Below are 15,068 nucleotides of genomic sequence, written 5' to 3'. Positions count from 1 at the left end.
CTATTTACTCAGAAGGACAGGGCCATTAACTCCCAAGAGCTTTGTCTCAGATTCTCAGTAGATGCAAGGCAAGTATCTCTGTCCTGGTGTACAGGTGAGGGGGAGGAAAGAAAATTCAAAACCAAACCACAGCAGCAACGTGGGCTATGTTATTAATACTAACTGCAAACAGAACAAAAGGATACAGAGACACTTAGGTAAGAATTAGCATTTTTTCCCCCATATGTCCATCAAAACCAAGAGAAAATTGTAGCATATTCAGGAAAACTAATATAGAAGTTACCAGTATTGCGAACTAACACCCACTTTACTACAAAAGTTGAGTCTCAATCATGGAGGAAAGTGTGCAAAAGCAGTAAAAAACATTAGGGAAGATACAATTACCACATGGGAAGTCTAAATATTTTTTCAGTTTCATTTTATTTCCTCAATTCCTGACCAGTAATAACCTGTATGCAAATTAAAGCTGTCCAAAGCAAAGTACAATAGTAAAGTGCTCATTAATACAGATATTTCCCTCCAAATCTGATACGCTCAAGATAACATGCTTTAGAAGTGATATCAAATGTGAGACAACTTCATTTCACATTGCATAAACGATACTAAGAATGTGGAAAATGGAGAAGGAGCTCAGTGCAATAGAATATAGCAATTATAGGTGGTCAGACCTTAATCTGAATGCAGCACCACGATTTGGTGGACAAATAAGCTAAGGCACATGATGTGCCTTACGCTCACTGGAGTCACAGAGGATCTTAAGAGTCACAATGCAGTACATTATGGTGCCTCATGGTACCCACATCCCTAGGTTGGATGCAGAGATTCCTCCTGCAGCCCATGGGAGGTCCTTAGCACTCATGAAGGGGATTTACACAACCCAGCATGCCAAGCAGAGCACTGTGCTCAGGTAACAGCAGCTAAGTCTTGTCCTGCATAGGTAGTTACATATGTAATTCCAAGGCAGAAGGACCTATTGGCTTCTATTTGAGATTTCTGATCATAGAGCCTCTCCTATGGTTTGTTTGTCATTTTATTTCCTTGTCAAGATCCACTTCCCCCTCCTTTTTACTACTCACAAAACAATCAAATAGGGAGAACAATATCGCTATGCTTTAAATATTAAATACAGCTGGGAAATGGAATCCCAACCCCCCAGTCTTCCCTTGAACTGGAGAAAGGACTCCACATGCTACACCTTGGACAGCTGTTTCTCGATCTCTGCAGAAAGGCTTTTTTAGGACTTTAAGACAAACGAGTCAGTATCAGTCCACCGCACTGACTCCTGCTGGAATGCACTTGCTGAAAGCAAAACAGCTCCATCAGGAAAGATCAGAGGATGCCTGGATCCCCTGAAGACCCCGGGGTAATCATGGCACACTTCTGCCAGCACTGCCGCCCCAAGCCAGGTCCCTGCCTTCAGCCACCGGGGCAGCTGTGCACGAGCCAGGCACGGAGGCAACCAAAGCTCCCTTTGCAACTGCCGTAGACGCAGAGAGCCCAGGGGAGGCAAGGATCGAAGCACACTTAACCCAAAGAGCCAAATCAGGTCCTAGAACAGACGTATGATAGCCGGTATGCACACGGCAGCTGGCTCCCAAGGCCCCCGCTCCCCACACGACCCTCCCGCACTGTACGTGGCCAGGTGTGACACTAGGTGTCCCCCTCGGGCCGCGCACGGCTGTCCCGAGCCGCGGGGACACAGCCGGGCTCTGTCCTGCGATGACGGCGCTGCTTCACGGACCGCCCCACCGACGGCGAGAGATGGCGTACACCTCTACGAAGGGATGCGCGCATCTCTACATAAAATCCCCACGTTCAGGAAAAAAACCGCCCTAGAAATTCCCACTTCGCTACTTCTGAAGCGAGAACTCTTTTCTTGTTCTAAACTCGCTCAACTCAAACGCAAAGCCATTTCCGAGCGACGTGCCCGCACAACTACGGGACCACGCCGGAACGCCCGGACCCCCGAGCGGAGGGGGCGGGCAGAGCCGGGGGGCCCGGACAGCCCCGCGCGTCCCCGGGGGCGGCGGCCGGGGAGGGGCGTGGGGGAGAGGAGGCTGGCAGCCCCCGGCCCTTGATAACCCCCGCGCCCGCCCCGCCGCCGTCCAGCCACCGCTCGCCTTCCCCGCACCTGCAGCTGTTCGCCGCGCACCGTGAGTTCCCGGGGTGGTTGGGGCCAGCGGTGCCGTGGCGGGGAGGTGGGGGCGGTGCGATGGGAGCGGCTCTGTCCCCAGCTGGGTTTGGCCCCAGCAGCGGGACAGCCGCACCCCGACAGCCACGTGTCTCCGCAGGGCGCGGGGCATGCGGCGGGTCCCCCCTCGGTCCGTGCCGTCGCCGAGGCACCGGAGGAGGCTCCCGCGGCGCCGAGAGATGAGGCTGCCCCTGGCCCTGCTGGCGCTGGCCGCGCTGGGGACCGCGGGCGGCGGGGCGGGCCCGGAGGCGGCGCCGGCTGGGCGCTTCTCCACGCCGGAGCAGCACCGCTGCGGCTGGGAAGTGCGCGGGGCGGCGGGGGGCAGCGAGCTGCGGCTGAGCTGCCGGCCGCCGGCGGGCCGCGGGGCGGAGCAGAGCTGCGCGTACCGCGGGGAGCCGCGGCGCTGCCCCGCCTACGGCGCCCGAAGCCGGCAGTTCTGGCGGCAGATCGTGGCCCGGCTCCGCCGCCGCCGCCGCCCCTGCGCGGAGGGTGCCCCGCTCAGCGCCCGCTTCTGCGGCCCGGACCGAGCGCCGCCCGAAGCGCAGCTGCGCCTGGTGCCGCCCGGCCCCGGTCCGGCCTCCGCCGAGCCGTCCCCTGAGCAGCTGGCAGAGACCTACTGCGCCCAGCGCTGGCACTCGCTGTGCAGCTTCTTCGCCGGCTTCTGGCAGGGCTGAGCTGAGCTGAGCTGACCGCCCCGCCGCAGCCTCGGCCCTCGTTGCCCCGCACCACTCTGCTTTGCCAGTTTTGTTTTGTTTTTGGTTTGTTTTCTTTTTTAAACCTTTCTTCCCCCAATAAAGTGCCGACTTTGATAACACTCCGGAAGCTCGCCTAACTCCTTTCTCCCCGGAGCCCGCAGCACGGCAGCCGAGAGCTGCAGAGGTGCGGGGACAGTGATGTGCGCGCTGAACTCTGTGCACGAAATAAACAACCACCGCTTTATGTAACACGTTCAGGGTGCAGTGAAAGTGCCCAGCTAGAAACCACCGGTACCAAATATAGCACAAAGACTTCACCACGTAACCCTAACGAACCTGTGTCACGAAATAGTTGCTACCCAGCCACGATCCCACTGAGCAGATCAGGGCAAACATGAGCACGGACAGACGTGAGAGAACAGCTGTGAAGAGACTCTCACGGCAGCAGTTTCTCCTAACTGATGTTTTGGAAACGAGGGGATGGTTCATTGAGCTATGGCCAGAGCTGTTTACAGGAAAAATAACTTCCCTCACATTGCATCTGGATTATGCGGAATTAAGAGACATGCACTGAACAGGCTTTGAATTCAAATCCCTGAAAACTAAAAGTACCTATGTTTCCAGGTTAGGGACCTACATTCTTATCACTTAGTTGGGAAACATTATCTACTAGGGCTGATAAGAAGTGCTTCCTGGTGGTTACAGCAGTTTCAGTGGGAACAGTGACATCCTAGCTGCAGCACTGCCATCTGACTGCTTCCCAGACCACAGGTGCAGCCCACTGAGAGCCAGAGGCACCACAGCACCTGGGGTCTTGCAGGAACCTTGCAAGACTTTTCCAACTATCCCTCTATTTTCCTGCATTCAGCACAAGAGCAAAACAGCAGGAATTAGGCTGATTTTCTAGTTGTCGCCATTCAAATTCACCCTTGCACCACATAAACATCTTGAAGCAGACAAATCACTTTACAGAGGAGGAGGGGTTTGAGATATTAAACACTTCATCCACTTACTGAAGCAGAACTCCTTGGTACATGTTGATGGAGGTAGTTCAGGTTTTCCTCAGTCTTGCTTTTTCATTTAGACATCCCACTGTCATCCTGTAAGAAAAGGAACAGCCATTTCTACAGCATACGCTAACTCAGCATTATTTACAACAGTGGACAACAGAATTCCACCTTTACACAGAAGGGAAGTAACATCACAGAGGTTTGATTCTCACAGCTAAGCCAATGGTGTGTTTGTTAGGATGAAGTGTGATCCCACCTCACAGGTGAGCACAGCAGCCTACAGGCACGATGCTACTGAGTTAAAACAATTTCCGTGAGCCAGTGCTCCCCAGCTGCCTGCAGGATGTACCCCCATGCACATTCAGGCACCTGTGCTCCTCCACAGCCCTAACTGCCGGGCCACAAATGGGAGCACCTGCAAGCTCTGTGTGGCTGGGAGACCACTGAGAGGTGTTAGGGATCTGCCCAGTGGCTCCCGTAAGGGGATTATGGGAGGCTGTTGTATACATGTCTTTGTACCACAGCATTTTCTTCACAGCAAGTAGCTCGGATGCTCCTCAGCAGCACTGTGCAAAAAGTTGACTGTCAACATGTAACTCGCATTTCTTTAAATTCCATCTCACTCTTTTAACACAGAACCAGCCACGCAGCAGGCTAGCGGCCAAAGCATTGCTCTCTTGCAGTAACATGCAGCTTTGTTTTACCTCCATGGCATTGGCACAGCAGCTTTGTGCAGTGCCTTTAGAGCTTGTGTTTCATACAGTCAGACACAAAGGTACAACACCATAGCAACTGAACTGCTAATATTACCACATCACACTCCATTTAAAAAACCAACTAGGAATTCTGAACAAATACATTGTTTTACCCTAGGAGGAAGAGGAAGAAGTGGATTCTCGCTCAGCACTTTTCTGTGTTGTTCCCCTTTCTCTCTGAAAGAGCGCCAAGTCCTTCCTATGCATCATGAAATAATGAAATACAACAACCCAAGAGACCACGTTCATTTAATCTACTGTGGTTAATAATACTGATGTCCAGAGTCAAATAGCAACAAATGCTGAGTATTTTGTACCTTGGGTATTGCAGATCTCAAAGGATGGAAAACTAAGTCAGGGCTGTAGAACAGTTTTTAAGGGGCGTAGATTTTTGCTTCCTCAATCAATAATATATTCAACTTTCTTTTATGATTAGGAGGTAGCTGACTGTAGCCATTAAGCCAACCAAGTACAGGAAGTGTCTATAGCCAAGATCTTTATCTCCTCCAGAGTCTGTTCCTTTCCAGCCCCACAACAACACAAGCTCGTCACACCCCATATCTAACCCAGGCACCCAAGTCTGTGCAGGCCCCTACTGCAGCCAGCCTTACTTCTGCTCTCCCACTGCAGCTAGGCTTGTCCTTCACCACCTCCCTAATTCCTAACTTGGATGGCTCCTGCCATCTCATCCTTCCCTCACCAGTTCCTTCTGGCCAGGGCCTACACCAAAACAAGCAGCCTGACCACGCTCAAGCCCAGCTGCTTTCCCCCACAGGCCTTACGAGCTGTGCTATCCCACAGGCAGGTGATCCCAGGCACCACTAAGGAGAGGGCATTTCCCCACAGGCAGCTGCAGGTGTTGTTACCCTCACAAGGGTGCTGCCAGCTAAACCTGTCAGGATAATAGAGCTGTCTTTCAAGGAAAAGCATGACTTACCTTTAAAAATAATAATAATAATTAAAAGAAAACAGTTTAGTTTGTAGTTTCTGGATTTTGAATACCAAAGGCTGCAACCTTTTTCAAGTTTTAAGGATTAAAAAAGAATCATCTTTGTCCCATATTGTAGGCAGTCAAAGTTGTTTTCTTCCCTTCGGTTACTCAGTAAATATGGCAACCAGTCTGAATTCACACACGTTCAGTGAGATTATACATGCAAACAAGTGTCTCAGTGTCTGGAGTTTCCAGCAGGATTACAATATCCATTTTCCTTAGGAGAAACCTCAGTGATGCTGAATCTGGGCGCATTTGTAGTGCAGCTGGATTTGCCCCTTGTTTTTACACATAGAAACCCTTGAAATTGATAAATAGCAAACTGAAAGTCTCTTTCACCACATTCTGATTTTGAAGGTACAATTACGACATGTTACTCTAACTCGTGAGGTTAAAAAATACAGCATGTTGTCTTGTTTGCAACCCCTGCCTATAAAGCGATGCCACAAGGTTAATATGAAATAAATCTATCTTCAGTAACTGAGCAGAGCTGAACTAAGAACAGGCATCTGCCAATGTTTTACATAGCGATGACATCCACAGCGATGACTGCTTTAGGGCTCACCATGGTTGTGGGTTGCTTTACAGCGTTTCCATTTCTTTAAGTCAGTTTTGGACCCGTGGGTCTGGAACAAGGTGGGAGAGCAGTCCAACATGTCCTCCAGGCCTAGTAAAACCCTGGCCACCTGGAGAAGTCTTACTCGTCTGTGGGCTGTTGGGTTTTAGGAAAGGGGATGAGGCTAGAGCTGGGCTAATGTGGCACCTGTGATTATTTGGTATTGTTTCCTACCTGGGTTTGAGCACAACCTGCTCCTGGGGGGATCCCACTGAAGAATGTTGTGTCTGTGAAGACCTGTAGTTTAACTTAAAAACAACTATTAACAAATAATAAGACAGAGGAAACAAAAAAGCAAGTGAGAGCTGGTTGGATAAAGGGACCTTAAATCTCTGGGAATTTCTCTTTAAATGACTCCAGTGTATTCCAGGCTCTTCCTTGTGCCTTGAGCCCTTTTCTAAAGCCACTGTAAAGCAAAGCAAAACAATACAAGTGAATGGCAGGCTTTGTGGTTTTGCCAAGCATCAAACCCTTTCCTTTGTAACAATTTGGATTTATAAGAATTCCAGGCTCAGTACATTAACATGGTTACATGAAAGAGGCCTTTACCCGTACAGTATTACAGAGCTCACATTAACTCTCCCGGCCCTCACAGCCTTTCGTTAAGTGGATGGGATCCATGTGCAAACACATATAAAATATCTGCAGCTTTAGAAACAATTCTGAGTTTTAGGGCTTAACCTCACTTGATACGTGCCACACTTTGTACAACGCATACGCTCCTTGTTGGCTGCTCCAAAGGCAAATATTTTGCCCTGTTTATTTCAGACATTCAGGAGGTTAATGCTGCCATGTTTCCCTGAGGGGGACGAGGGCGTGAGAGGGACAAGAGGCAGCAGCTCAGCCTGCATTCCCATGGTGAATAGCATCCTGGCCTGCCTGCCGTGCTGCCATCCCACTCCTGGCTCCAGCATTCCCACAGCAGAGCCCCACCCCCCCCCCCACGACAAGTGCAGTGGGCCCACCCATGTGGTCATGAAGCCCCAGGAAAACACATGGATGCCCATTTGACAGCAACAGTACGATTCATCTGTGTGTCCCAGCTCTGTCCTTGCTGCTGGCCCTCGCACCCTCCTTGGGTGCTCATGTTTCTGACTGCTCTCTATCAGTGTGTGTGTTGGGAAAAGGGTTCTGCTGCCTGGGTCCTGCACCACTGATGTGTCAGTGACTCTCTTACCACTTTGCTTTAGGAAATGCGATAGCATAAATGTGTAAAACTACTGGGTACATAGAGCTCACCTGTTCAGTTTTGTCTTGTGCCATTCAGAAATGTTTTGTTATAAATGAATCATAGTGAATAATTCTGATGTTACTTTGATTTTACATCCACTGCAGAGCTATTGGATCATCTCTCAGACCAAATGTAGGAATAATTATTCCTTGTAAAGTAAGGAATTTACTGATTTCAGACTCTAATATTCCACTATTCTCTATTTAAACTGTCATAAAATGAGAAAATGTTTGCTGAAAGGATCACGGTGAACCCAATTACACTGTAGACTCTTTAAGGTTGGAAAAAAAACACTAAGATCATCCAGACCAACTATCAATCCATCACCACCAAGCTCACTACCAATGTCCCTCAGTGCCATGCATTATTTCTTATTATGTGCTTACAAAGTACTGAAGATAAAGTAATTATTTATCAAGGGGAATACAGTACCTCTTTAATATAGATAATATGTACAACAGATGGATTTTTTTCAATAAATGACATACAAAATCCTAAAACATAGAACTGATCTACTTCAGCACACACAGTAGATTGAGTATGAAGCAAAAAGTCATAGGGGATCTTTTTCTGCAAATCATAACCAGAGGCACTATTTAGTCTGAGCAGACCTACTGCAGTCAGCATCTTTTGTTTCATGACTAAGTGAGGGCCTCAGGTCCCAATCTATATGATTTTAATTGTTAAGAACAAAACATCCAACAGTAATACTATTTTTTTTTTTTAAGATTGTGCTTGGACCTCGAAAATATAAGAGACATCATCCTCTGAGTTAAGTTACTGAAAAGCTGGGAGTGAAACCCTAGTGGCTGACTTTTTGAAACGGTTATTCTTTTCAACTAAAAAATTGCTGTTTCCTTCCCAGTCATCATCCTTTGCAGCAATAAGATTTGTGCTCACAGGAATAAACCGAGCTTGCATTTCCACCTCCTTTTTTAATTTTAAGAGCAAAACCTTTCAAAATTGTGAATGAATTTATCACGTTTTCTTTTGATGGGAAAAAGGTAACAAGACAGCCACACAAGAGAGTATTATTTCATGTTAGTTGAGACAAGATGTTGAGGGTTTAGAGCTGATCTTTTGTCTCCGCTCAAAGACAAATGGTATAAAATTTATATGCATACTTCTGTCCTGACAGCAAAGGGCTTCGACACGACTCTCACTGAGAGCTAATGGCTCTTTGGGATTCTGCTCTCTAAAGTATCCCAGTATGAAGCGGTCCCTCACGATTCATCCCCTGTTAATAGCAGCTCCAAGACTACGGTCTCGCTCTTTTTTTTTTTTAAGTTCCATTATCCCCAGCTGAAGCTGCCTGTGTTCTCATTGGATCCAAGGCCACGTAGCGTGGACGCTTTCTCCCCTGCACTCTATTCTCTCACAGCCCTCGGCAGACATTGAGGCAAACTGAAGGCCCTATTGAGAGCGGGGCCTGATGTCATCCCACCCAGCGAGGGGCCAATGAGCACGCTGCCGTGGTCAACACAGACAGCCGGGGATGTGCATATCAACGGCATCCTAATAGCTTCTGGGGGCTTTTGAAATCTTGATTAGCCCATGGTAAACAGCAGAGGTAATGTGATGGTTTGTTGCAATGGACCCATAGCCAACAATTTAACAGTGCCATAGTCATGCAGCAGAACAGCACCAGATCTAAAGATGACAAAGCCTCCTGTTTTCACCTCTGGGAGATGAAAGCAGCTCCACAGCCAGGGCCAGCCGTGTGCAGGACACACACATGGAGACAACACAGCACTGGGCCACCAAGAGACCTTGGGCCAATTCTTTGTGCGAGCACCAGGCTGGCACGTGTAGCTCAAATTGCCTGGAGCTGATTCAAGCAGGATATGAGCCCTCTCTGTGGCCAAGCCATGCTAGCCAGCTCTGGAGAGCGGTCATCATCTAACTTTAAACGAGAATGGAAGTGACTGCAAAAGCTGGAGTGGGGAGATCAGAAGATGGTGCTAGAAAAGGTCATTATTCCCGGAAGATGAATAGCTAATTTCTATTATTACACATTGCAGGTGAGGATTAAGTACATATAATTACTATTTGTAAACTTTAAAAAGTGATTTGTTGGACACCATCCCTTTCCCTATGTGCTTACATGCAGTTAACTCTGCTATCTCTCACTGACAAGCCAAGGCTGAGGATCATTGCTTACACCAACAGCTCCCATGGGCAGAAGCTGGCCTTGCAGCTGAAAGAGCCAGCCTTGCCCATCTCCTGTCTCTTTCTCTCCCCCCTGCTTTTTTTTTTTTTTATGTCAGCGCAAGCATTTATGCAGCTTTATTACAAAGAAGATCAGGGATCCAACCCAAGTTAAAGCGCTGCAGGGTGAGGGAGGTTTCAGCAGGGAGGACATCACACAGGAGATGAAGTGAGGGTCCAAAGCCAGGCAAGCATGGCTTTCAGCAACAGGACTGCTGAAGTCTCACTGAAAACAGCAGTAAGTCTACAGCATAAGCTGTTCATGTCTTACAACTGAAGGAAATTAGGAGTGCACAAACACCCATTCATTTTCCTTTCCCTAAACCTCTGAAAAAAAGGGTGATTTCAAACTAGCTAACAGCATTGTGTCCCTTAGCATAATGGACAGGGAATCATACAGAACAATCAAGGTGACCCAACGTAGCTTCCAAATTCTGCGTGCTCATTTCCAAGCAGCTGCAGACGATGCCAGGCTATCCCCAGCAGCACCTCAGAAAGACTGATCACAGACATCAGAGAGACAGGACTTCATTTGTGCCACTCAGCAGTGGTCAGACAAACTCCCTCTTTACAATCAGTAAATAATAATAAGAAAGACTATTTGAAGATAAAGAGAGACTCCTAGAAAATAAAATGGCTTTGCTACTTCGAGTCATAGAATCATAGGGGTTGGAAGGGACCTCAAGAGATCATCGAGTCCAACCCCCCTTGCCAAAGCAGGTTCCTCACACCAGGTAGTCTGTTTCTTAGCCTAGAGGGCATGGATAAGGTGATTTTTGTGACAAAATTAACAGCTTTGCTGCTGGAATAAAGTAAAGCAAAGCTCTAATACCTGAAGTTCCTATCAATTATGTCTGCACAATCTGCTTTTTGTCAAGAAAACCCACAGTGGGCTGTAGCAAAACGCATCAAAAGCTGTCATCGTAGACAGGCAGCAAAAAAGCTCAGCTCACCATACATACTGTTGAATGAAACCCAAGTGCTACATAAAAGGCAGAACAGATACACTGGTGCTTAACAGCAAGATGAAATGATTGTGCTTTAAATTACACACAGAGACACAGCCTTCTACTCTTACATTTAATAGCTGCAGTTAACTCTGGCAGACACTTCTGGCAGCTGTTCTTGGGCCCTTGTCGGAAGCACTGACAGTTCAGTGGAGGAAGGCACCAACTTATGAACTTATGAACTTAAGTTGTGGGCATTCCCACTCCCCTATTGCAGCAAAGGGGCAAAATCACCTGATTCTGACCTCTGGTTCTAAAAGTCACCAGACATTTGACATCTTTGTTACAGAGAACTGATTGCAGTTCTGTTCACCTTTTATCTGTAATTGCTGTGTTGCATTTTCTGGGCTTGGCTCGGCTCGGATCAGTCAGATCTCCTCTCTTAAACTTCTAGTGACAACTTCTGTGAGCTCTGCACTGGTCATTCAGTGCATATGTATGCATGCACACATCCAAGCTCATCCCCAGGGAAGCACAACCTTTCCCCAAGTGAAGTTTACTGCAACAGCTGCTGCTCTTGATTAATATTTTAACTGGTAGAGGTCAGACCAAGAGGTATGATTTCTGCTACGTCCCTTAAACCAACACATCTGCATCACTGCCAACAGTGACTGAAAAATAGCAGGATGTAAAAGGGAGAAAGTCCCCCCACAAAAATCCATTAAAATGAGCCACAAGCACAATGCCAATGTGGAAAGTCAGGGGGATATGCAAATGCCTGCATGTCCCAGAAACCCTAATCCTATCAAGAATGCAGAAGATGTTAATTTGACCATCTTTCACAGCTCATAAATCTATCTGTAGCAAAGCCAGGCTGCCAGATGTCATCAAGTAGCACTTCTTTGATGCTGGCACTTTCAGCATAGATGCTGATCATGCCTCAGTAAAGACCAATAGGGAGCATTGTACGTGTGGCCTTGAGAGCAGCTTCTCACATTTTGCTACAATAGGGGAAAACAGTGGGAAATGTGAATGACTGATTGTCAGAACTGGTGGTCTCCCTTGTGCTGCTTTCCATATATAGGGCTATAGATTTCCCATTTGTTTTACAGCATTAATATGCAGATTACTCTATCTTGTTCTTAACAGTTAGTGGTATATGCTTCTCAGTTTAATTTCTTGAATTCTGAACTATAAATACAAGTGGACATAGTTCCCTTCTTGGAGGCAGATACTCCTTATTCTGAAACTGCTTAAAATGCCTAACAGCTTTGTCATGATCTTTCCCTCATGCTTTTAACATCAAGAATAGAAATATTGTACTTCAAGTACAGTTCTCAAAACCAAAGACCTCCAGAAATACATACACACATTTACTCTATTCAAATACAAGGTTGAAAATCATCCAGTGCAATTTAGGTTATTATCAACCTAGATCAATTTATTTTGCTTTCATAGGTACATGCAATAAAGAGCAACAGCAGGTGTTATTGTGTGATGGTCTTACCTAGGAGCAACCTGGACAAATCTTTCCATCCAAACTGGAATGCCTTTCAGCTTCTTGCTGGATCTTGTGGCTCTCTGAGCTCTGGACTGAACCACACAGCTCGGCTGGAAAAAAAAAACAGGCAAAGTTAAAGAGAATGCTGCAGAGAAACAACTGGAGAGAAAAAGAGGACTTCACTTTCCATTATTACAGATGATACAGGGCTGACTGCTATCAATAGGCCCAGAGATCCTGATAGAAATTATGATTTATCTAGGACTTGTTCATCCCTGCCACATGCCATCAGGCAGCCTGTCAAGTGCCCAGCACTGAGCTCGGGAAGTGCCACTGCAGCCAAGCTGTGTGCAAGGCCATGCTCTGAATCCTGGTCTGACCTCTGTGTAGTAATGACAACACAGTAAAGCTTGTTTTTCCTCTTTAGATAGCACTATTAAATTAGAAGAGTTCAGTTGGAAGGAGCCTATGAAGACTGAGTACAAATACATAAAGGAATTGCACTAGGTTGAACGAGATAATCACTATGAAAAAGAAGAAATCAGAATAAATAACTATATGACATATATCATTAACTAACTTGGTGAATCTTGGTTACATTTTACCTCCAGAATTACATACAGAAGGACAAGTGAATTGTGGGCGAGTTCGTTCCAGTTCATAACTTTATAGTATCTGTACTGCAAAATTAACAAATACAGTTCTGATAAATTTTTTCTGAAAATACTGAAATTCTGAGACAAACACATGGGATTTTATCCTGTTCAGAGATATGAGAGCATTCGTTATGCTCAAACCAGCCATCAGCTCAGCAAGCCCAACCCTGCTGCCTTAGTACTATTCCAGTAGGGTAAAGGCAGTGAACCACCAAATCCCCCCAGACCTGTACCTGAATCAGTCCAGCAAAGGAGACATAGTAAACATTATGTTTAAAATACTTTTTAAAGGAAAATACATTATTTATTGATATCACAATAAAGCATCTGCAATACATAACATTTCACCCTATTACACAATTAACGACGTTTAAGCTATTAATTGTACAACATTGTATCGTTACTTATTCTTCTTCCCACAAAAGTAAACGCAACTCAAACTTGATGCAGGAAATATTTAAGTCATACATTGAGTTATGATTCCTTTTTTGAAAAGCTGGCAGTTCTGGGAAATGGGGAGGGCTCAGGAGGCAGAAGTGGCCATACCTAACGCATAACTGCTTGCTTGCAGACCCCTCCCTGCAGGTTCTTGGCTATTAAAAGCTGCTACGTGTATAAGGTGAGGTTCCTGCTTCTCTTGCATATCCTTCTCGTGATTTCACTATGCCTCCCAGCCTACTTCCATCCAGCCACACGCCAGGTGTTTCTATAGATATAGCTATCCAGAACCGGCTTTAAAGCCTGTCTCTCAATAAACATTGCCATTTATATTAAATGTAAAATTCTTTATATTGGTTCCAAATGTGATTATTTCTCTTTCTTTCATTATACAAACACCTTGCTTCCTGTTATCATTGACAAAGTGAACTTCTTAAGAGCAATCTCATCCATAACATACGACTCCCGTTAGAACTCTACCCTGGCACTAGTTGCCATGTGCTGGCACCCACACCTTTGGTGCTGTTGCAAGTCTGATGACACAAACACTCACGCAAAGAGGTTTTAAAGATAGCTGGAACACTTACAAGGCATATCTAAACTGGACTTTGGAGTGAAGGTTCACTATGAAGTTGGCTTTTTTCAGTTTCAGAAGTTTAGCAATATGACTTACTTTTCCCCAGTGTAAAGAACAGCAGTTTTACCATATATATAAATATATATATATATTTGCCTTTTAATCATGACACTGCCTGTTCTGTCTTTAGAACTCCATCTGACCAACCACACACTGATCTGATGTCCATTCACCAACAGAAGAAATTTTGCTTCTCTTTTTAAAAACCTATGTTGTTATTGCTTCTTTCACATCTTTTGAAATGAACTGTCATTAGTCTCTTTATTGTGAAGTCAGATGTACTTCACTGTCTGATTGCTGGGTTCTGAATCCTTGCATTCAATCACACCTTTATACGAAGGGCTTCAGAAGCCTATGACATTTTTACTGGGACTCTACTAGTCTATGCTAACTGCCCTTATTTCTATCATTTCTCCTTTATCTGTAAGTATTTTTAATAATGTACTGTAAATTCTCCCTGAATCCTGACTGAGACTTTGCTTTACGAGAACAGGTGCACTACCATGAACATTTATTACTCGAAAGGAAAGTTTCTCTTTCAGGAATCCACTTGACACTGAACCAAAACTGATTTCTTTGACTGCACAATTGCAATGCATCAGTAAAATACTTCAAATTAGGGAAGCACTATTCATCAGGCATTGCTCATCACGTACAGATTTGCTTGCTTAAATATGACACTTTGCTTGGTAGTTCATTCTATCATTAATTAAAACAATAATTACGGTAAATGTAATTAGTAGCTTCCACATAAGTATGGTAATTAAAAGCTATTAAATGAAATATATCCCCTCAGCTGTCTCACAAATATTATACACACTAATTGATTTGCTCCTATTTTTGCAACAAAATCCATTTTTTCCTCTGTTGACGCTTTTCCAGTTCTTCCTTCGTCAGTCCCATTTTGCTGCTTACCCAGTATTTAGCTGCTGTTTTACCAGGTTAGCAAGAATCTACAGCTCTGTCTGACGTACGCTGCCCAGTGCCTCACAAAACGGACTCATTTCCCTCCCTGTGTTCCCACCCATGGAGACCTGAGCTCAAACGTACTCTAGCTGCACTGCTTTCCCCTATGGCAGCTGAATCGATTCAGCAATTTTATCAGGATCACAGAAGGAGATGGAAAGAGGCATCTGATCTCCCTCCTTCCAATTTTCTGGTTGCGCTGCCAGCCCCATCTGCATATATCCTA

The 15,068-nt window shown here is 45.8% G+C and overlaps 2 protein-coding genes across 2 annotated transcripts in view; one reads left to right on the top strand and one right to left on the bottom strand.

The window, feature by feature from the left end:
• The window catches only part of TNKS2 (tankyrase 2), a 71,776-nt gene that overhangs the window by 27,747 nt on the left and 28,961 nt on the right, over positions 1-15,068 (bottom strand). The window lies entirely within an intron of this gene.
• FGFBP3 (fibroblast growth factor binding protein 3) lies at positions 2,371-2,865 on the top strand. Its single transcript, XM_065746128.1, has one exon. The coding sequence runs from the start codon at positions 2,371-2,373 to the stop codon at positions 2,863-2,865; it is 495 nt and encodes a 164-aa protein (XP_065602200.1).

Source organism: Cyrtonyx montezumae, unplaced genomic scaffold, assembly GCF_038088225.1.
Source record: "Cyrtonyx montezumae isolate F1298 unplaced genomic scaffold, pur_monq_1.0 scaffold_4, whole genome shotgun sequence".
NCBI lineage: Eukaryota > Metazoa > Chordata > Aves > Galliformes > Odontophoridae > Cyrtonyx > Cyrtonyx montezumae.
The sequence above is the reverse complement of the archived record's forward strand: the minus strand, read 5'-3'. Positions and strand labels throughout refer to the sequence as shown.